Here is a 24,841-nt window from a genome sequence, read left to right as displayed (position 1 = left end):
CAGTCTTGGAAATTCATCTTTGGCACTGGTACAACTGATCTAGCATTTTCATTAAGGAATAAACATTAAGCAATGGTTCAGAGGTTCTGGATCTTCATCATAAGCTCCAGACAAATATAGAGATCTAAATATTATTAATGCTGTAACTACAATTTCAAGGAAGTAGAACACAACCATACTGACACCTTGGAACTGATTACCCAAACACAAGATTGATGTGGATACAGACTATCCAAAATGGACAGTGGACTGTTTCATAAAGCAGTTTATTAATGCCACATTCTAGGTACTAGATTTGATTGACCTAGATTAAAGAAAGAATCTAAGCAACAAGTATATTAGCTTGGAGTCACATTTGAGTCACTAGAACTACCCTATAAAATATATATGTATTTATATACTCTCAGAATCTTATGCAAGAGTATGCACAAGAGTATTCTCCAAGACATTCCAAACCTCACTGTTGAGGCATCATATGATTCCCTATGCAAAAGCCGCTTAGTGAAGAAACAAACTTTGTTAATCTGAACAACACTGAATGAAAATTAACATCTTAATAACACTACCTCAATCCAGCAGAATTATGGATCTCAAAATTTATACACAAAGAAAGTAAACATAGTTTTTGACCCCAACTCAAAACCAGTGATAACAACTACAATATCAATTTTGCAACTCAAGGAAAAAGTAAAATACCTTGAGCCACTTCATTTGATGAATAAATACTTCAATAAATACTTTAACCATGCATTTTGTGATCATATCTTTCACAGTACCTCAAAGTAACGAATATCTGTGTTACAAATGTTAATTTATTTTGAAAATAAATTCTTACTTTCAAATTCACAAAATAATTCTTACTATTTCTCAGCTTGGCAGCTTGGTGGATGCCTGGCGTCTAGCCAAGGTTAAACCACCACACTTGACAACACTTAACTTGATCTATCTAACTTGACAACAGTAAAAGCAATGACCAGGTCAGAACTTGAAGTATATCACTTGTACATCACTTGATATAGCAGAGGGTTGTGTTGCCTTTTAGAGGGATCTCAACAGACGAGAAAGGGCCTGAGAGGAATCTCATGCAGTTCAACAAAATGAAATGTCAAGTCTTGCACCTGGAGGAAAATAACCCCAGGCACCAGTACACTCTGGGGGCCCACCAGCTGGAAAGCAGCTTGGCAGGAAAGGCCCTTAGAGTCCTGGTGGACAAGTTGAACAAGAGCAAGCAATGTGCCCTTGTGGCAAGAAAGGCTAATGATAACCTGGGCTGCACAGTGTTGCTAGCAGATGGAGGGAGGTGATCCTTCCCCTCTACTCAGCACTGGTGAGGCCACACCTGGAGCGCTGTGTCCAGTTCCAGGCTCCCCAGTACAAGAGAGGCATGGACGTACTGAAAGGGGTCCAATGAAGGGCCACTAGGATGATTAAGGGACTGGAGCAACTCACATATGAGGAAAGGCTGAGAGAGCTGGGACTGTTTAGTCTAGAGAAGAGAAGGCTCAGGGGGGGATCTCATCAATGTATATAAATACCTGAAGGGAGGGTGCAAGGAGGACAGAGCCAGGCTCTTTTCACTGGTGCCCAGTGACAGGACAAGAGGCAATGGGCACAAACTGAAACACAGGCAGTTCTGTCTGAACATAAGGAAACACTTTTTACTATGAGGGTGGCCAAGCATTGGAACAGGCTGCCCAGAGAGACTATGGAGTCTCTATACATAGATATATTCAAAAGCTGACCGGACACAGTCCTGCTCTAGGTGACTCTGCTTGAGCAGATATGTTGGACTAGACCCTCTCAATAGGTCCCTTCCAACCTCAATGATTCTGTTATTCTGTGACTTGTAAAATATAAGATTTTAAATGATAATAAATTCAGACTATATAAGAACATTGTAACTTGATTTCCATAAACATTCTAAAATTCAGATGTAATTAATATGAGATTAAGAATATTCTTTAAGAAAAAATATTTCAAAATTTATTCTAAAAATAGTAAAACATAGCAACTTAGATATTGGGCAGTAGTAATTTTTGCATACTCATATTTTCATAAGTACTAATTTTAGGATCAGCAATAGACACCATTTTTCATCTTTATAAACTTTAAAACAACGTATTAGTGATTTGACTAAATGACATACCACTTCATCTTCAAATCCTCCAGCTAGTACGAGTGAATAAGCTCCATCATTACTGCGTCCATGAATTCCACCAACATGGGGTCTGTGAACACCTGCTTCACTCACCTTGAGTATTAAAATGAACAAATTTTAAAATAACTTTTTGAAACAACTGGCCTTCTGCAATAATTTTTCTGCTTAAAAATTATTTCCATAAGTATGTTTCTGTAACAGGATTGCCATTAAAGGAAATAATTTTATGAAATTTTAGATTTTTTTAACGAAAAAAAACCACACAAGAAAGGACATCCAATGAAAAGAAAGGACAATATAGAACAGTGCTGACACAAAGATGAATAGGTACACTTTGCCCCTTAGGAAAAATCTTCACGATTCTTGCCATAAGCAACGTTTAAGACCAGATGCATGGTTGCTTAGACCCATTCAAAGAAGATACAGATTATCTTTCCAATTCAGTAGTATTTTAAATTTATATAAATAATTATTCAAGAAAGATCATCGTGAGTCAAATTTTTTTTGTGAAAATTATGTCAAGTATTGTTAAAAATTAACCAACTCAAGAAAATGCAATCACATTTACAGCCTTCCTTCATCTCTGAACATTTTGTCTTTTTCCAGCTCTGCCCCACTCCTGTATTCCCCACACACACACTTTTATGAAATTTTATAAGATTTTGCATTGCTTTGCTATTGTCATAAGAATATAACAGTCATCAAACTGCATCAAACCAGAGTTCCAGCTAGCCAAATATCCTGTCTCTGACAACAAATAAAACCAGATAGCTGGTCAGTGTGAAAACTGACTGTGCAAGTGCACAATGATATTTATGTGTAAATTTTCCAGATATGTGTGGCTTAGATTTCCTGAGCCAAAGGCATAACCTTTGCACTTCATGGAAGTCAACCAATGCTTATTAATTTATCTACTTGATTTCTGAACTCTTGCACACTCAGCTTTCACAATATCCTATAGGAAAAAGTTCACAGTATTGCTGCATATTACATGAATTAGTACTGCTTCCATTCATTCTTAATCTAGCACCTGATCATTTCATTTGATCCCCCCTCCTTTTGCATCAAAAAAGAACATACAGTTTTTCCCTATTCACCTTCTTCAATTTTAATAACCTCTGTAGCATAACATCTTTCATACAATTTTTGTACGAAAGCCATTCCAGATGTTTAATCATCCTTGTTTTTCATAATTATATTGTTTTTCCTCTTCCTTTCTTAATAATTTCTAACACTTGATTATGTTTCTGACCACTACTGAGCACAAAGATGACATATTAAAAAAATTATCTATTACAAGTTCTCTTTCCTAAATGATAATAATTAGCTGAAAGCCTTTTATCAGCTATGAGAAGTTATTATTTTTTCCCCCCTCATCTTTACTATCCATGACAACTTAGCATTGTCACTGTTAGTTATTTGTCAACTTTTCCAGACCATTTATGAACATGTTGAACAGCACAGGCCTCACTACCACTCCCTTCTCTCCCATTCCATTAAACATCATTTAATTTATTCCTCTCTCTTCTTTCATTTTTATGAGGTATCCAGAATTTGACTGACTTAAAATTTCTGCCCTTTGGATGCTGTATCCAGAAACAGTTCTAAGTCAATTTCCTTCTAAAGAAAAGAGGGTTGTAAGCCTTCATACTACATGACCACTCATAATATATTGTGTTGGGTTTGCATGGCAAGGTTTTGGTAGTGGGGGGACTACAGAGGTGGCTTCTGTGAGAAGCTGCTAGAAGCTTCCCCTGTGTCTGATAGAGACAATGCCAGTCAGCTCCAAGACGGACTCGCTGCTGGCCAAGGCCAAGCCAATCAGCAACAGTGGTAGTGCTTCTGTGACGATAACATATTTAAGAAGGGAAAAAAAACCTAGTGGCAGTTTTTGCAGCCAGACAGAGTGAGAAAATGTGAGAAATAACTTTGCAGACACTAAGGTCAGTGCAGAAGGAGAGGGAGGAGGTGCTCCAGGTGCCAAAGCAGAGATTCCCCCTGCAGCCCGTGGAGAATACCATGGTGAAGCAGGCTGTTCCCCTGCAGCCCATGGTGGAGATTCCCCTGCAGCCCATGGAAGACCCCACGCTGGAGTAGGTGGAGACACCTGAAGGAGGCTGTGACCCTGTGGGAAGCCCACTCCTGGCAGGACCTGTGGACCCATGGAGAGAGGAGTCCACGCCGGAGCAGGTTTGCTGGCAGGACTTGTGACCTCATGGGAGAGACCCACACTGGAGCAGTCTGCTCCTGAAGGTCTGCACCCCATGGAAGAGACCCACGCTGGAGCAGTTCATGAAGAACTGCAGCTCGTGGGAAGGACTCACATTGGAGAAGTTCGTGGAGGACTGTCTCCTGTGGGAGGGACTCCATGCTGGAGCAGGGGAAGAGTGTGAGGAGTCCTCCCCCTGAGGAGGAAGGAGTGGCAGAAACAATGTGTGATGAATTGACTGCAACCCCCATTCCCTGTCCCCCTGTGCCGCTGGTGGGGGAGGAGGTAGAGAATTCGAGAGTGAAGTTAAGCCCAGGAAGATGGGAGGGGTGGGGGGAGGTGTTTTAAGATTTGATTTTATTTCTCATTGCTCTACTCTGTTTTGCTTGATAATAAATTAGATGAATTTTCTCTCTAAGTTCAGTATGTTTTGCTCATGATGATAATTGGTGAGTGATCTCTCCTTATCCTTATCTCGACCCACGAGCCTTTCGTTATATTTTCTCTCCCCTGTCCAGTTGAGGAGGGGGAGCGATAGAGCGGCTCTCGTGGGCACCTGGCCTCCAGCCAGGGTCAACCCACCACAATATAATATACCACATTTAAATATTCCTAAGCAGCTTGTTGCATGAGAAAAGGAAGAAAACCATGAGACAGCATTTACAGCATTTTCCTTCTAAATTCTCATAAATCTGCTAAGAACACATTTTCATACAAAAACCCAGTCAAATCAGAAATAAGTGTAACCTTTCACATGGAAAAATGTTGATCTTTTTAAAAAGTATGTAGTTAATATGTAGCCATTATTAAATAATTATGTACAAATCATAACTTTTCTTCTAATATCTATCATCTCCTACATTATAAGTCTTATGTGCTTAATTTTCTGAGAAAAAGAAGAAACCTCTTTACTCATATTCCTGTTTGCAATGAGTTATGGGATATATTTGAGCTTGTATGTCACCAATGGAATCCTTAAAGAGATGAAATCCTAACTTTTATTCCTGCTGATACTGGCTGGATTCAGAGATCTTGAGTTTGCAGAACTGATTTTTAAAACTTCCCCTATCTAAGAGAATATAATTTACCTGGAAACTAATTTAAAGATTAATGATTACAAAAGTACTTTTTCAGAGTATAAATATGTTTTGAAGTATTTATTTTAGTTTGCTTCACAGAAAAGTTCTTCAAATATGGTAGGGATAAATAAAAATATCACAAAAACCATAAGAATAGACATTAATTTTCTCAAATGAGTAGTTGTGTGTAAAATCAATGAATAACTGACATTAACACTGCAATTTTACATTAGAAAATTAATTTGCTTTTGCTTTGCTATTCTCTAATATCTGTATTGATGGTAGTGCTCACATTAGCACCAAAGTTAGACAAGATTCAAGGAACATGTTTAGTAGTCAGCTGTTTCCTGTGAATTCTATTAAGGGGAGAAACTGAAAACTTGCTAAGGGGTAAAACCTCTGCTGTTGACCATTTTAGTCTGAAGACTTGTATGTCATATCAAATCCAAAATTATTCAGACACCCATTTTCCATAAGAAAAACAGGGGGGTTTTTTTATAAGTACTCTCTCTGGAGGCAATGGGTGGGAAAACACATTAGAAGAGGCTTTTGGTTCTTGCCGTGTTTCTTCCCAAGGGGAAGAAAAAGTCTCTGGCTATTCTTCTGGCTATGGTGGGAATACTCCTGAAATATGCTGTTCTCCACATTGCTCATTCCTGCTACCTTTGTGCTGACACATTATTTGTATAACCACAAAGTGAAATGGATTGGGAAAATTACCCTTCCTCACAAAGGATTGTTTTTCTGCCAGATTACTTTCTAATATAGTTTATCATATGGCCTGAGAAACATTTGTGACAGAAAACAGAAGGGGTAGTGCAAGAAGTGGACATGGCTGGGTGGATCACTTCTTTCAGTAGTCAATACTGGCTTGTATTAGTTTAAAACATTCATCAACCTAAAGGAAGGTGCTGATGTCAGTTGTGTATGACCCAAAAGGAACAGGTAATCAATTTATAGTGATACAGTCAGAGGTGGCTCTTAGCTTGGGGACAGTGGGTTCCACCCCCACAAGAACTTTTGAACCCTCAGTAAAATCTTATTTCTTTCCTGTGCTAAGTATGGATAGCATGCACACTAGCACCAAGCCTGGCACCACAACACATTGGAAGAGACGTATGTACTGAAACAGGAACCACATTGCACCTGCACAGTAGCCCTCAGTGGGTATCCCGACCAGCTAATAAGCCTTAGAGACACCACTGGATACAGTCAAATATTTACTGAATTCTATAATCTATATCCATAAGTGGGATAGATTGGTTCATGTTCCATAGCAGTAGACGTCAGAAAATATTCAACTTCCTCTTATTATTTCAGTTGGGAGTTTAACATACGAGATATAAGTCCATCCTAATTATAGCAGGTTCCCCTTTAAAATAGTAAGTACTATTTTTGCAATTGCAATTAAGTTGTATTTTCAAATCAGTATACTTAAAATTCAACTATAGTTGGCAGTATTTTGAATATTAGAATTAAAATACACTATATTTATTCCTAGTGAACAAGACAATTACCAATGCAAAAATCATTTTTGTGCCCAAACTGAACCTATTATTCAGATTTATTTCAATTACAAATCTAAAAACATACCTGAACTCTGAATTTCCAGGTTGTCCCAACAGGGACACCAGGTATAGGACCATAGTGATTAGAAGGGACAATAGTGCATTCCTTAGTGCGACCAACACAAGCCATGCCCTAAAAAACACATCGGAGAGAATTAATTTTATCATGTTTAAAATAATTTATTAAAGCTGATGCAGATACCTAGACATCCAACCATTATAGTAAATACTTCAAAATATATTAATATAAAAATTGTCAATAGCAGTTTTAATTAATTAATTAATTTTAATTTATGTATTTACCTCTAGTCATCTTAATAATTCTTCAGATGTTTTAAGTTTCAGTAGATAGCATACAGGATTCAACATTGCTGTATCATCTGTTCAATCCTGTACTGAATTTTATGTAATGTATATATAAATGTAGTTAAAGATGTAACACATACATGAATGGTGAGCTATTTTTAAATTAAAATAATACACTCTACCTTGCCCCAGTCTCTCTGGCTTTCAGTACTGGCAGATGGCATCTTTGCTTTCTTTTTACTCTGTTTGAGTTTTTCTCCAGCCTTTACAACTTCATTAGAATCATTTTTGCATGAAGGACAATACCTAAAATAAAAGTTTCAGTAAATTCTTTATTACTTAGTAATAATGGCAATACATTTCTTCTAAGAAAAATAGTGTCAAATTTGTTCATCCTGACTAAATATTTTGAAGCTAGCAAATATATGACCGTTTTTAAAATCTGAGATCTCAGGCCGAAAAAATAAACTCAACAAGAACAGATACTGTCCACTTCTAAAACAAGACTTTTTTTTTTTAAGGTAAGGTAGTAGAGACTAAACATTTCACACTTCTTTTCTCATGTGATGTACAAGAGGTCCCCATGTTTTCTGTATTCCCTCCTCATTTTCTCTTCTTTTCCTTGCTTGTTCAGATCACATAACAAAGAGGAGAAATGAGATTATAGTATACCACTGACTAATGCTGACTAATGCTCATGATTAATTTCCACATCCTGCCCACTCATAATCTGCTTTTACTGCACCAAATCTCAGTTCAGACAGCTGGATGCGGAACAGCCCTAGGGTACCACAAAACATGCATACATGTACACATGCATCCTTATCCTACCCCACCATGCCTAAGGCATCAGGAATGTGACTGAGTACTCAAACAAATGGGAAGAGTATTAAACTCCATTTCTATATATTTCTTTGCCTCATATGTCATTGGGACTCATTCCAGCCACCATAAAACCATTATGGTAGAAAAAGGATAGGAGATTGTAGGAAACAATGGCTAAGGCAAAAGGGAGGAAGGAAGCACACAGATCCTTTTATTGCTTCTAACAGCACTTTTTTCCCCACTCCAGGAGTGCCAAGGCAAAGGCTTCTGGCTTCCATGGGCTGAGTTTGGTCCAAAAGTCACTAGTGGAAGAAGTCTGATCTATAATAATAACAACAATATATTTAGATTACTAATAATAATAATGCCTTTTACTATATACTTTTTATCTTTGAGTATGAACAGAAGAACTAGTTACCATAGGGCAACAAGTCACTGCGTACAGATTTTTCACAAGAATTGCCTGTGTACACACTCTAAATCCTCTAAGAAGATGGGAGCTACCTCAAATCATGTTTTTATTTGCAACCTAGAATTCATACAGATCCTTATTACAGAACAGTCACAATTCACAGTTCAATTTAACACTTGGGGTCTTGGTACTCTTAAAGCAGCTTATTACACCAAAACCAAGAAATAATGTAAAAGTATTCTAAATTTCTAAAAATTAAAAAAATATAGACTAAATCAATCATTTCCAAATCATACTTGTTCAACTTAAAGGTAAAGAAGAAATTTTCCATAATTTTCCACTAGGCAAACTCCACCTGGACATTGACATTCAGGCTATGTTCTTTCCTGTTCAAACATGTTTTGAGGGTTGTTCTTTTTAAAAAAATAAAAATTGGAGCATGTATATTTTCTTTTTTGTAACCTTATTGTGATTAATATTGGAACACAAAATTACTTTTTGCTGCTGGAGTACTTGTATAGAGTCTTTTAGGAGTAAGGGGACCTGAAGATGAATGGATGCACTGTCAGAGGACAGATCATAAATAATATTCCCTTAAATATTCTGGATGACTGTAGTCAAAAAACATCTCAGTTCTTATACCCAAAAGTCAAGCACAGTCACAAAAGAACACTGTTTAAGAACTGTGACCAACTCTGAAGCGCTATAGCAGAGAATGCTTTCCAATGCATGATTTGGAAGCACTAAGATCTTCAGCTCACTTCCATAAGCAATTAGTAGGATGTGAATGGATGTTGGGGCAGATTAGTCTTCTGTGCACAAAAGTAGAAAACCTGGGGATAGCTGGGATTCACATGCTGTCCAACAAAGACTGCTGAATAAAGATTATATATACCTGTGTACACAATCATTTTGCATATATAAGAAATGGGAAGCACACAGACAATAATTGCTATTTAGTCCCAACAACTCATACATATTTGCAATATGTATTGAAAATATTTTCTAGATAGTGTTCAAATTCAGCAGTTTCTCCAAACAAGCAAATATGAGTAAAATTCTTTTCAGTTCAGGATATTCAAAAGGAAATGTCTATTTCCTTTTAAATCAGAAGAAGCATCTCAGTGTGCATATATACGCACAATGAAAAAACCCTCACCAAATGTCATAACTGAAATTGCACATAGATATAAATATAACTGGAGTCTGGAGAAACTGAAATATATTAGCCCAGGAAAAAATGTAGGGCATTAGACACTGAACTATAAACAAACTTACTCAATATGAGGCAGCTGATGTAATATAGTACACTAAGTTATTTACTTCCATAGAATGTTAAAACTTCTGAAGTACTTAAAATATTGACGGTTGGACTTGATGATCTTAGAGGTCTTTTCCAACCTTAAAGATTCTATGATTCCATGATTTTATTTGAAGTGTGCGGTTCCATTAAAATCTATCACAAAGTGCAGTTCAAAGTTTTTCTTTAAAACATGTCCATAGACATCTAATGATGTATTCATAATGGAAAACTTAATTCTAAAGTTCCATTTATAAATCACTTATAAAAGATTAGCATTTAATATATTTTACAAGCAGGTTATAAGTACAAATGGTATGAGTTACACATAACTGATACAGGTGAGATGTGGCATAGAGCTCAAGATGATAAGCTTCAACGGGCTGATGCTGGCTCCATGCGGAGTCAGCTCAGAATCAAGTTAGCTGAGTCCACCAAGGCCTACTAGTTTGGCTTTCTTGCTGGTGGTGCTAGAGTTACTGGAAATGGGGAGAAGTAAGGTAGTGGTTTTCTCACAGCAGAAAAAATGAATGAGGCAGCTATAGGATATGGGAAGGGCAAGGAGGCAGCAACAAGGGCTGAGATTGAGGGGAAAGAAAAGGAATAAAGGAGAAGCAACAAAGCCTGAATAAAACAAACAAAAGGTCAGGGAAGCACCGCTGTAGGTGGTGCTAATTAAGTCTAATAACATCAGTTAATGTCACAGAGGTCATAAACTGAATTTCTAAAATTCTGTAATGATCAATAATGCTCAATACCAATAGTTTATGAATTATATTTATAAATGGAATCTTAACATAAAATGTAAATATGTTTACATACAGTGCAAGGATGAAAAACATACCAGAAATATAAAAGCTCTTCAGTAATTCCTCTAGTTGCAAATAACAAAGAGGTACCTTGTGTAGAATGGGAATATACATAAGTAAATCATCCTTGTATATTTACCAATCCTCATCTTCTGGTATCTTGCTTAAGGGAGGGTTCAGGCAGTATATATGATAAGCCATATTACATTCATCACAAAGGAGTTGCATGTGAGCATCCTGTTTTCCACCACACAAGTAACAGGAGCAAAAGCGACATTCCTTATCTGGGTCAGCCCTGCAGTGCTTGCATTCAGGGCCACTCTTTCCTATCAAAAAAGATAAAAAGCCACAGGTCTTAGAAAACTGATTTCAGATTTATAAATACAACATAATGGCAGAAGAATAAATATATATGTGCCCACATGAACATGCCATAGATGTAGTAGCTTTGCTATTACAATGAAGCCTGGGTTTAAAAAGACCAAGCCAACAGGAACAGTTTATACCTATATAACACTTATGTATTACTACATGACTAAGCAGCTACTGTCAATATCAACTTGTGTTCTTCAGCCTAACATTTATGAAAGGGTCATTGTAATTTTCCAGGTTAGGTTGGAACCTAGCCTGTTGCTCTGCTACCCTGGCCATCAGGGGATGGGGGCATGTGGGATGTAAAAAAGAAAGAAAATAGCTCTACACACTCAAACAGTGGCAACATAATTCACTGTCAGCTTGACTGCACTGAGTCCATTATAATAACTGACAAATTTTATGAAGACTTAGCACTTATTAATGTGAATGGACTCATTTTGATGGACTAGGTAAAGAGAAGATATTCTGCAAGTTGCCTTGGCAGGACTGCCTATAGAAGGACTTGAACAGAACTGTGAAATTACAGTCCTTTATAGTGTTGCAATTAAAAATATGCACAGGGTTGATAAATAAAGAATAATACAGTTTTATTCTAATTTCACCAATTCAGGAGAATTTTTATTTAAATCTGAAAAAATAGACAAGTTTCATCTTTATTCTTAGTAATAAATATTTTTTTTCCTCTTAAACAGCCAAATGAAAGAATACATTTAATTACGTTGGTTTACTGAAACTTAAGCACTTGGATCAGCCTACATTAGTGTTGTAAAATGACTAGATTACTGCTTTTATGCATTATTACATCAATAGGACTCAATTCTTTACACATATGAGCACTGTCCCTATTTGAAAATGGTGCTTATGACTCCCTGGACTAATGGAATTTCTTCTGTCATGTGTACAAGCAACAATGAAAGTGACCAATCAGCAGCTTCTCTGATTCCTCACCACCACTACTCCACCTGTACACTCTTCCTACAGATCAGATCTTGGCGCATTCTTCAACAGGAGTTTTCTTAAATGTAGATATTAATAAATTCTAAATGGATAGCTTAAGACCTATGAAGAGCAAATTGCAACTCAGAAAAACTCCATCCCTCTAAAAAATTAATATCCAGATGGATATAAGAATTATTAATCAAGGATGACAGATGATCCCAGATCACAAATTTTCATACAGTTTCTTTTTACAGAAATTGAATTAATGCTACCCTTCTGTTTCTGCTCATTTGGGAATTCGGACCAACATATCCTTCATGTAGTAACAGCATAGGTACTAGTTCCTCAGCTAAGGTAAGAAATGCCTTTACAGAAAAAGAACATTTAATAGTCTTATATTAGATGCAAAGGAGAGAGTAGGTAAATTGAATACATGTAGCAGAATTAACTATTACAGAAAGTGTCTGAAACAAGTATAAGTTTAGAAGGAAGAGAAGACTTAAGAGCACTTGACTACAGCTCAAAGAACTATAGCATTAAAGGAAAACAATTTTGGAGTGAGTATTTCTGTGTGAAAACCACCAGGAAAGACTATGGAAGTGAATCTGACAAACTAAACTATGATGATGTGATACAGGACATAATAATAACAACTAAGTAATGTGATGACCAGAGCATTTCCAGATAGTTGAAGGGACATTTTACTTACTTACTTCAGTGAAGAAATGGGCCTTGAATCAGAGGACAAGGAGGAACTGGAATGATTGTTTGAGAATTTGGGTTGGAAACAGGAAGCTAGAGCAGCAGTCTCCAAATTTTTTTGCTTGCGCACTCCATCAGTAAAAAACTTTTGAGCACGCACCCTCAATATATGTATATTTATTCATAAATTATATACATGTACTACTCTACTAGTATATTATGTAAATTATAAAACATACACAAGAAAGAAATTTTTAAAAGATGAGATAAAGATGAAATAAACAGTATTTTAAATTTTATTTTATTTTATTTTATTTTATTTTATTTTATTTTATTTTATTTTTTAACAGGACAAAAATTATTTTCTTCCTGCACCCCAATGGATTGTCTTGCACACCCCCTGAGGTGCATGCACCCCACTTTGGTGTCCACTGAGCTAGAGAACCAAGACAACTTTGATAATAATGGACAAATGAGTAGTATGAGTCAAAGTTTAAATTAGCTTCTCTTTTCCCCATATTGCATTTTCTTCAGCCATCCTATGAAGTTTACAACTTGATCTTCTGGTTCTCTGGAACTACAGCAATATTTAATTATAACATTTACTTGGATAAACAGAACTGTTTTCTGATGCTGCCAAGTAGCTCTGTCAGAAATGTTGTAAATTAAGAATAGCCTTTTCTTACTTCTAAAAGAAGTGATATATCTTGAGGTCTACCAGATAACATTTGGCTCCTGTTACTATTACTTTAGGACAAAGGTAAAAGGATACAATAAAAAGTTTAAGATAGATGAGAAAAATGAAATATATAGCCATTTTTATTACTGATAAAAATCAATTTGCAAGAGTTTCCTCATGTCCTCTAACAGAGGAACCTCAAAGCAAATTCTGTGAGAGGAAGGGGAAGGACTGGGGCAGAAAACATCCTTTTCCCATTTCTATTTTAAACTAGTTTAATAACTCAAATTACATTGATTTTATTTGCATTGTTGTTTGGATAGAGATGAGCCTGTTCACCCCTACCACCACTTTAAAATTTAGTTGCATAGGTTCTTTCATATTGCCTTCTTTTGTAGGAAAAAACTTATCTAATGTTTGTAGTACAAACATAGATCAGGATGAAAATTAAATTAACATGTTGATGACCATTTCTGTTTTGTATAAAAATATCTAAAATATGTTCTAGAGCTCTTGATTTCAGCACATTCTCTGACCCTGCTCCATAACAAACTCATAGAGCATTTCAGGCCAATTCATTCAGTTTGAATTCTAGCTACTGTTATTAAAATACCAGTCTACTGTTTTTCTTAGCATACAAATAAACAAAAAGTGAGCTGTATGTATTTAGATGGCTAATTCTTAAATTTAGAGTAGGACTAAGGAGGCAAATACAGAGGAGCAATAAAGAAATAAGTTGAGCCATAAGCAATAAGAAAACTATAGCACACTGTGCTTCACAGAACAAATTCAGGACAGCTTACAAAAAAAAGATCAGAATAACAGCAGGAGAAAATGAAGTAAACAGTGTGGTAAGGAAGTTGAACTTTGGGGGAAAAAAAGTAGATGAAGACAGAGGAATAATGTTACATAGCCAGCAGTAAATTAACAATTAAATCTTTGAGGTTAAAATGTAAGTTAATATTGTTGCGTTACACTTAATTATGACGATTTGTAAAAAATAATATTGAAAAAAATGAAAAGAGGATCAAGAATTGCATAAAAACCATGTAGGTGCAGATTTATACAAAGACAGCAATTATGTGAGAGGTTTGAGAACAGGTTACAAATAAAGAAATAAGACATGACAGTAGTAACTGAAAATGAGTAGGAACTGAAAACTTGATTCTTATACAGCAAAACAGGGAGCCAGTACAAGAAAATATAGAATATAAAATAAATAAGGCCTGAATCCTAATCCATGACCTAAAGTTAGTGATAAAATAATCATTTACATAAAACAGAACTTTAAACTTAATTCCACTGCACTGTAGGGGTGTATGTAATTAAATAAAGCATGACAAATTTACATACCCTCTAAAATCAGTTTTATAAACTAGAAATATACTCACTATATATATATATATAAAAATTAGGTACATAAATGGAAAGCAGATATAACTTGGTTTTACACTATCTGTAAATTTAAAAATTTCTCAAACTGTCATGATATCACAAAAATATTATTTTAAAATGTTGAGAATCACCCTTAAAGTGACTAAGAGAACATAAGTGGAATGGATGGTTCGTTTTCATTGACTAATCTGAGAAAAATAAATAATAAACAATGAAAAAATTGCTTTAAATGCCTTCATTTATTGAAAATTACATTTCTACTTTTATAAATACATTTGCAAATGGAATTTGCTTTTTTAAAAAACACTGATTTTTAATGACATCATTTCTTTAACAGTACACTGCAAATAAAGTCTTGTATATTAATGACACCTACATACAATGACACAAATATTAGTCTTAGATTATAAATGAAAACTAAACTGCGATAAATTTGCTTTTAAAATTCAGTAATACATATCAATAATGCCACAGATCAACCTCTCAGTGTTCCCATTATAAACACTGACTTATAGCTCCTGTTTTTTAACTTTCACGTATTTTTAAACTGCTTTTTAGATAACTGACCTTTGTGGGAGGAGACACAGTGTATTTAGTTTTCAGAAGGACATAAGTGGTCAAATAATAATCTAAAATCAAATATATCTGGGGTTTTTTTCATAGTTCTAGCAAGCTTGATCTACACAGCTAATGATTTTTCATTCTTAGATAATGTCAGGGTTAAAGACAGCAGTATTGATTCTTTCAGTCTTTTGCATCTGTTAAGAACTGAAATGAGATGTCAGTTATGATAGTAAGTTTTGTGATTTGGATACCTGCCTAGGAACATATCTCAGACTATGAACTCACTCCATACAGGTCATCTAAAGTATCAGCCATTTACCTGCTTATGAGATTATATTCATAGCACTAACGTGTTGATATATTACATCAAAAATTTATTCTCAATATGCCATGTAATAGTTACATTATAGTAAAAACTTTTCAAACCAAAAATCTGTGTAATAACAATTCTTTTATTACACACAAAAGAAACCTTAATTAAATTAATTCTGTGCTCTGATCCCTTAATTTTTTAATACCATTCAATTATTTAACTAACAGTCTTAATCATACAATAAAAAAGCATACTTTTGAAATCTCCATCTCCAAATGTCAGTGGATAAGCTCCTGGCTTTTCAATCTTGTACATTTCCTCTATAAAAAGGATTCTGCAGTCATGTATTGCGTCTTCTGGGCCTCTGAAAAATAAAAGTATAATAAAGTACATATTGAACTCTGTTTCTCAATCTTAGCCTCTATAATTGGCAAACTCTAAGCAAAGAAATATAGTTGACTGGCATCTGTTTTATAAATGACAAAATAGTTTTTATTGACTTCACAAACAAAATTCAATGCAGTGCTCCACCATGTAACAAAATCAAAACACAACGTACAGTCTAGTTAGTGGCACAGATGAAGAACATCCCAACACAATGTTTAATTATCCAGCTTGATTCTTCTAAGAATACTTCTAATATAATACACACCACAACAGTGATTTTATCTTCAACTGAAACACAGTTATGCCTCATTTTCCTTCTAAATAATAGGAAACTGAACTGAAAGTATATTGAATTGAAAGTATATATGTATACGTGCATATTTGTATGCATGCACGTGTGTTTGTGTGTATAATGCAAAATATAGAAATATAGATATATCTTAAACTTTAGGCAGATCTATATGGAAAAGTCAAAATAGACACAAATTCAACGAATTGTTGGCTATTAGTAAGCATCTATTTAAATTCTGGAGCATACTGTATTAAACTAGTAACATAAAATTTTGTTGAGAAATAAACTGTATTGACAATTTCAGCATAAATCAGGCATTGCAGCTACAAATGAGACTTTCCCTAGTAGCAAGTACAATGGAATTTTTGGCTGGAGGAGAGAAGGGAAAGAAGAAAGAGGGGACAAGAAAAGGATGTCTTTAGTAACAGGTTAGACAAATGCCTTTCAGAAATAACAACAGGTACAGTGTATCTTAAAGCATGGTCTAAGAGGAACTCATTCAGTCCCTTCCAATCTTGATGTTTATGATTACTTAGATGCTGAATTTAGCTACTGTATCTCAACTAGGACATTGGGACAGAGGATAATCACAGTGATGAGTGGCTCTAAATCACATCAATCAAGGATTTCCTTTAAGAAGCTTTGTTACCTATAGGGAAATAAGCTACATGTGTGTGCAAGAACTCTATAGACAGTTTTATTTGACAATGGAACTTTAATAGAGCTGGTCAAGAATGTTTCAGCAGATTGTTAGACCACATGCCACTATGTGCTATTTTGAGAAATGAACCAGAAGTAACATTCTGCATCTCAACAAAAACGTGTCTTCAAAGCTCAAGCAGCAAGTACCAATGTGTTAGATGAAAAAAAGATATTATCTTAGATATGGAATTATACCACATGAATATATATAAACATCAGTAAGAGAATCTATAGAAACTGAAAATCCAGGTCTAAATAGAAAAAAATATAGCATTAGGACTGCATTATTGTGCACCCAAACAACATGATAATAGCAACTATGAGATGTTGAAGGCCATCAGATATACTAAGAAAGGAAACATAACAGTACTAGATCAGGTACTAGAACTGATGTCAAGATTAAATTTTTAGACACTGTCAATGATGGTTCCTTGGAGCAGCTAGCCAGGAATCCACAAAAGCTGAAGTACTCTTGACTTGGTCCTGAGTGAATTGGTCCACTGTGCAAGACCTGGTTCACTGCATTATTCCCTTGCTCTGTAATGATGTACTTAAATTCAGTATCTTTGCAAGAGCAAGAAAAGCCAAGTTATGTTCAATTTCAAAAAGGAAAATTAAATAGAAATACAAAAGCTTCCTCAAAAAATAATTAAGAGTAAAATCTGTACAGGCAGTGTGAAGACTACTTAGACAACATACTGGACACTGAGAACACATGTATACCACCTATCAAAATATCAAGAGTGAGTAAAAGGAATCCAAGCAAGGCTAAACAGCAGGGAAATTGAAATTACAAGAAGCAATAAAGCATCCTACAAAAAGCAGTTGTGTCTAAATGAGGAAGATGATAGGCTCAAAATCAGGTTAAATGTAAAAACACAATAAAAAGACAGCAATCTACAAAATGCAAAAATGCCTAGAAAAGCACTGATTAAGAGCAGAAAGCCCAACATAATCTGTAGAACTAACAGATTATTAAAGTATAAAACTATGACATATTTCAAGATCCTTACTACTACCTTCCATTATTGCTACTCTAATGAATTTCTCAAATTCATAATATATTTGCTTGGAGAAAGATGTATAATGAATCTGTAGTGAATTGATTTTAGTTAGCCTTGAATTAATCCAAAGATTTAAATAATACAACTCATGGTATTGAGAGAGGCCCTTGCTAAATTCAAACCTTCAACACCTTAATATATTAACTGAGGGAAGAAAAAGTGAGAGTTCATCAACCTTGAAGTCTGCAAACAAAAAAGAAAAAGCAGCATTTGAACTTTTTTGGTATTGGGAGTCTCATTGTCAGCCAGCTACTGAAGTCTGGATAAAATATGAGGTTTGTCTCACAGTGACCCTTTACCAACAGGCACATATATGCTTCCTTGAAAGTTCAGAGAGAAAAATAATAATACGAATTACTAATAATTGCTTTCACCATGAAAGAAATACTTCCCAAAGAAAGGAAGAATAGATGAATTTCAGAGATACTGTAAACTGAGTTGGCAAGGTCTCCAGTGTATCAGAGAAACAGGAATGATCACTCTGAACTGAAAACAATGAAGTATGATCAGAGTCATAAGAGTCCTAAAGTCTTGGGCAGACTTGATCTGTGCTTATAGCATCACAACTTTGCTGATATTTGTATTTAAGCTGCATTAAGTCTGGTTTGGATAGGCTTTAGAAACACTACAATGACAACTTTTAATTGCAGTGCAGATGATACAGGACAAATGAGAATCATTAATATATGGTTAGATCTACTGTTGCAATGATTTTTGGGGGGGGATCTTTGTTCAGTTTTGATCTTCTCTTTGATAATGTTCTCTAATTTTTCTTGGTTTCCCAAAAAATGAAATAATGATGACAAATTTTTCAAGACTTTTCCACTAGGATTTGACTGAGAAATGAGTAAAGGAATCCCACATAACAAATATGCACGTAAAAAATATATTTTCCTCATCACAAGTTTTATTGACTCTACACCATCACTATATACAGTGTAAACATACATGCCCTTGTTATTTCCTGTCATTGTGCCAGCAACTCAGTGACATCTTTGTCAAAAGCAATAAAGATCCATAAAAAGTTGTATTATTTTGAATGTTCAAGCCCTCTTAAACATAATATTGAAGAGAGAAAGTGTCAGTGAATGGAACAACTGCAAGTGTTCTGCTTCCCTTTACTGCCTGCTAAGTTTTTTTCTTAAGTAGTTAACAAATAATTAATCACCTAAAAGTAAGTCTCTCATGATAAATTACAGTTTTTATTGAAAAGAATTAATAACTAACACTAACACTAAAGGATTGATTTTACAAACCCAAATACCTGAAATTAAGTAATTCATATTGAAGTATATTCTTTACACAAGTTTATCAATTCCAGGAAGTTTATCTTATATTTTTACCATTAATTGAGATGAATGATTAGGGTAACTCAGGTGACTCAGAATTATACCTGGATGAATCATAAGAAACATCAGGGCTCAGAAAAATTTGCTTTCTGCATACTGTCATAGTTGATTGGCCACATGTATAAGCTATTAACACATCAATGAAGCCTGAACACTTAGTCAGGCAGAATACTCATTGAAATAAATAAGATTCTACTTAGAAAATTGACTTCATTTGGCCAAATAAATTCACTGTCCTGGAATACAGTATTTCTCTATTGTGGCTTTTTCAAATTTATTCCAGAGGGTAGTGAAATAAGAATACTATGGGGAGTCATATATACTTACCATCTTCAAAATTTAAAGATGACTATCAGGCTACTTAGGTTTAAAAAAAAATTACAAATTCACCCATAAAATTTCTAACTGAAATAAAGAGGTTTTATTAGATAATGTAGACACCACCTGAAATATCTAACTGGTTTTGCCAATATAAAGCATTTAATGGGCGGGGGGGGGACACCAAAAGAACCTTTGCCACAAAAAAACCCCACCCCAAAGAGCAGTTTTAAAAACATTATAAATAATCAGAGGTTCATACCTGAGGTCCATATAAATCAACCTCTGGACAGTTTTGTTTTGCAGAAGGTCATGAAGTCCATTTCTGCAGTTCACCAAATGTCATATGCATATTAAATCCATTACAATAAATATCATGGAAAAACCATAAGGACAGTCAAACAGTGGAGAAGGCATCCAGAGAGGTTGTGCAATCTCCATTCTTGGAGGTTTTCAAGACCAGACTGAATAAAGCCCTGAACAACCTGGTCTGACATCATAGCTGACCCTGCTTTGAGAAGGAAGTTGGACTAGAGACCTCTTGAGGCTCCTTCCAACCTGAACTATCCTATGATCTTGTGATCTCTGGATTGTTTTTTCTTTTAAAATATACTTGTCCCTTGCTAAGTTTGTGGTTAATAATTCAAACTTCCTATTCATTGTCTTGTTTTAGATTTGAGGGTGTTTTTTCTTAAATGACAGTTGTCTCCAAAATGAATTCGTATGCCTCCTCTACATTTTGAATCACAGGAAGACATAATACACTGAAATATTTCATCTAAATCACTCCTGTTAATCTAAATTTAAAAGCAATATTCAAAGCAGATTTGCATATGCTTGCAAAAGCTACCAACTCAACATCTTTCACATTTAAAAAATGCAACTATTTCATGTACATAAGCAAAATATTAAATTGGTCATAAAAATATTCTGCCATTCTCTCGCAATCAACCATGTCCTACATTAGAAATGTTCATAAAAATTAAACATTCCTCCATTCTTACAATAAAAAGCATTCTAAAATCTGAATGGTTAAAATAATTTTAAGGAAAATATTTTTAGAATTACCATACTGTTTGTTGTGGTGAAAGTTAGGAGGTGCCACCACTAAAGCAAACTTTTTCTTAGCTAAAAAGAAATGTTCACTTCAAGTTATACTGTAACATCAATTTCACTCTTGGTAACACATGCATCCCTGTGTCTCCATCTTCCTACATATTTGGAGACAACAGACTGAATCCAACTACCTTCAGTTCCTTTGTGAATATGATACTGTAAGAAAAGGCCTCTGTGTCAAAGGAACAAAGAAAGCTAGCAAGAGAGAAGTCTAACAGTGAATTCTTCAAGGAAACTGTAAAGACTGCATTCTTTAAGATGAGGAAAATAAGCAATGTCACAGCCTATTTAATGTTGTCATGTGGATTTCTGCAAAACACTACTGAATTTATGAAGAACTATACCCAAGTTCCTAAAACTAAACAGGTGCACTGGGTCTGGCTGGAATGGAGTTAATTTTCTTCATAGCAGCCCACATGGTTGTGTGCTTTGGATCTGTGACTAAAACAGCGTTGATAACACACCGGTGTTTTGGCTACTGCTAAGCAGTGCTTATACAGGGTCAAGACCTTCTCTTTTTCCTACTCCACATAGATAGGTTGGTTATCAATTGCACTTTAGATGTAGCCCCTATGGTAAAGAAAGACCTATGGAGAAGCCCCACTGAGGCCCAGTGACACCCACTAGTCAAAAAAGGGTCCTGATCCACTCAGAGCCCATTTATTCTCAATAGGCACTTTACAGGTGCAGCACCCAGGTATTAGAAGAGTTAGTTTCTGTTATGTCTGTTCTGTTATCTTCCCATCTCCCTGAAGATGTAGCTATAGTTACCACCAAACCCCCTTGTGTCTGTGTTAAAAATCCCCCTAAGCCAGTGCAAAAGGGCCCTGATCCAAAGCACTTTGAAGCATGGAAAGTCTATTTGGCCCTGGGCATTCCTGAAAAGGCAGTCCTCATTTTGGTAGCAAGGGGTGGCAAGGTGTGCAAGCCTCATATTGGGAATGGGAGCATGCTTTTTTTTTTCCCCCCAATATTTTTATCAATTGTCTGGATGCAGGAGTTGAATGCACCATTAGCAAGTTTGCTGATGATAATAAACTGGGAGGTGCTGTTGACTCTCTGAGGGACAAGATGTCTTGCAGAGGGATCTAGATAGATTGGATCATTGGGCAATGATTAATGGCATGAAATTTAACAAGAACAAATGCTATATTCTGCACTTGGGATGGAGTAATGCTGGGCACAAGTATAGATTGGGAGAGGAGTGGCTGGAGAGCAACCCTGCAGAAATGGTTCTGGGGGTGCTGGTTGACAGCAGGCTCAATATGAGTCAACAGTGTGCCCTGGCAGCCAAGAGGGCAAACCATATCATGGGGTGCATCAAACATAGTATAACCAGCTGGTCAAAAGAGGTGATTATCCCACTGTATTTAGCAATGGTGCAGGATGTTAAGGTCCTTGAATGCATCCAGAGGAGGGCAACAAAGTTGGTGAAAAGGCTGGAAGGAATGTCCTATGAGGAGCGGCTAAGGACTCTGGGTTTGTCTAGTGTGGAGAAAAGACTGAGGGCCAACCTCGTTGCTCTCTACAGCTTCCTGAGGAGGGGAAGTGGAGAGGGAGGTGCTCATGTCTTCTCCCTGGTATCCAGTGATACGTGTGGGAATGGTTCAAAGCTGCGTCAGAGGAGGTTTAGACTGGACATTAGGAAGTATTTCTTTACCGAGAAGGTGGTCAAACACTGGAAAAGACTTCCTAGAGAGGTGGCTGTGTTTAAGAAGCATTTGGCCAATGCCCTTAGTAATATGCTTTAACTTTGAGTCAGCCTTGAATTGTTCTGACAGTTGGACGAGATGATCATTGTCAGTCCCTTCCAACTGAACTATTCTATTCTATTCTATTCTGTTCTGTTCTTTACTTGCCACTTTCCTTGCCCTTCCTGATATTTATGAACTCCCTGGGGATCGCCCCTTTACACTTAAGATTTCACATCTTAGTCTTCACGATGCCCTTTACAATGTTCCTTTCCTGAAGGATGTGCACAATCCATTACCATTCAGGGCTGGGGTTTTGGTATCTCTGCTATAATCAACAGAGTCTGACCTTGAGGTCCCAACCATTTTGTTCTCACTCCTCTCTCCTTTCCCTATTTTGCAGCTACCGATGATCCCTAAGTCTCACCTATAACAGAAGCCCCTCCTTTCACCACCTTCACAAGCTCTCATAGGGACTACAGTGCAAGCATGTATTCCCCCTACCAACACCATCACCACATCTCTAATTACAGGGGTACTAGGACTAGATTTCTATGAAGGAATTCTGAAAGGAGGAACTCAAATATCTACCTGCCACTTGACTTGTAGCCAAGACAGGATGCATTTTGTTCTTTTCTTGTAGATTGCCTCCTTTGACATCCTGCTACTTCTGAAGAAGAAATCCCAATTCCCCATAACTCTTGGTTCACTAAATTTTCAGGACAAATGGGAAAATCTGGCTCATGAAATCAACTGTTTTAATATTGCCAGATCCATGATCTATCCCGTGGATCATCGACAATAAGCTTGGCAAGGAACGAAAGGATGGTGTCCTGTTTTTTGCTGGGATAGTGTTAATTTTCTTCCTAGTAGCTGGTATAGTGCTGTAGTTTGGATTTAGGATGAGAATAATGTTGATAATAAACTGATGTTTTTAGTTGTTGCCAAGCAGTCAAGGATTTTTCAGCTTCTCATACTGGCCTGTCAACGAGAAGGCGAGGGGTGCCCAAGAAGCTGGGAGGGGACACAGCCAGGACAGCTGACCCAAACTGGCCAAAGGGATATTCCATACCGTATGACGTCATGTTCTGTATATAACTGGGGGTGGGGTCAGGAGGCAGGGCAGCTTGGGTACTAGCTGAGCACCAGCTTTGGGTGGTGAGAAATTGTTTTGTATATTCTTTTATCATTATTATTATTGTTGTTGTTGCTATTATTATTATTATTATCATGTTCCTATTCCGTCCTATTAAACTGCTTTTATCTCAACCCATGAGTTTTACTTTTTTTTCATTTTCAATTCTCTCCCCCATCCCACTGGGAGGGGGGGAGTGAATGAACAGCTGTGTGGTTGTTTTAGCTGCCAGATGGGTTAAACCACAACAGATGGCAATCGGTTGACATTGAAGCTTGCATCCCTGAGCCAGGTCTGGGGTTTGTGTGTGAAGGAAATATCTTTAGAACCTTTGATATGTGCCTTAATTCCCCTAGCAGAGTCTGTCATTTCTCAATAGACCCCAGTGAACTGGGACAATACTCATCTATGTCTGGAACAGCTGTGTATCTTTATGATCTTCATGTCCTTCTGTATATATTGATTCTATATATAACCATACTTTATGTTAGTTAATCTATGTACCTGTTATTATCACTTATCAAGTACTGTCAACTAACTATACCCTCTACCACCAGATCACCCCTACCCCTATCGGTACAAATTTACCTCTGATTGAATGGGTTTTGCCACACGAAGACTTACATTGACTATTGAAACAGGCAAAGGAGCAGGCACAACAAGCTTTAATAGCTGTCCACCATGATACCACTGTCCTGGTTCTGGCAAGGAAAGAGTTAATTTCACGAGGAGCCAGGACAGGTGAGCCAAGCTGGCTGGGGGCTATTCCATACCATGTGACATCATGCTCACCATAAAAGGGGGCTAGTCGGGCAGGGGCGGGTTCGGCGTGGCTCAGGGACGGCTGAGCGTCCAGTCGGTCCGTCCAGTCGGTCGTCGGATCGGTAAATCGAAAATTGTTCTCTGTTGTGTGGGGTGTGGGGAATTCTTTTTTCTTTTTCCTTGTTGATGTGATTAGTGTGTGTGAAGTTTTTGTGTTGAATGTATATTTTAATGATAATTCTTAAATATGTGATTCACAGAGGCGAGAGGTGGAATGTGTTGGGTTTGTGTGGCAAGGTTTTAGTAGCGGAGGGGTCTACAAGGGTGGCTTCTGTGAGAAGCTGCTAGAGGCTTCCCCTGTGTCTGATAGAGCCAATGCCAGCCAGCCCCAA

General features: G+C 36.4%; 1 protein-coding gene across 1 annotated transcript in view; it reads right to left on the bottom strand.

Moving 5' to 3' along the window:
* Positions 1–24,841, bottom strand: part of LOC142599162 (E3 ubiquitin-protein ligase UHRF2-like) — a 135,262-nt gene that overhangs the window by 37,125 nt on the left and 73,296 nt on the right. The window contains 5 exon segments of the mRNA XM_075738924.1: positions 2,147–2,251; positions 7,040–7,147; positions 7,503–7,626; positions 10,806–10,992; positions 15,888–15,997. Coding sequence (XP_075595039.1) covers positions 2,147–2,251; positions 7,040–7,147; positions 7,503–7,626; positions 10,806–10,992; positions 15,888–15,997 — 634 coding nt within the window.

Source organism: Balearica regulorum, chromosome W, assembly GCF_011004875.1.
Source record: "Balearica regulorum gibbericeps isolate bBalReg1 chromosome W, bBalReg1.pri, whole genome shotgun sequence".
Classification (NCBI taxonomy): Eukaryota; Metazoa; Chordata; class Aves; order Gruiformes; family Gruidae; genus Balearica; species Balearica regulorum.
The sequence above is the reverse complement of the archived record's forward strand: the minus strand, read 5'-3'. Positions and strand labels throughout refer to the sequence as shown.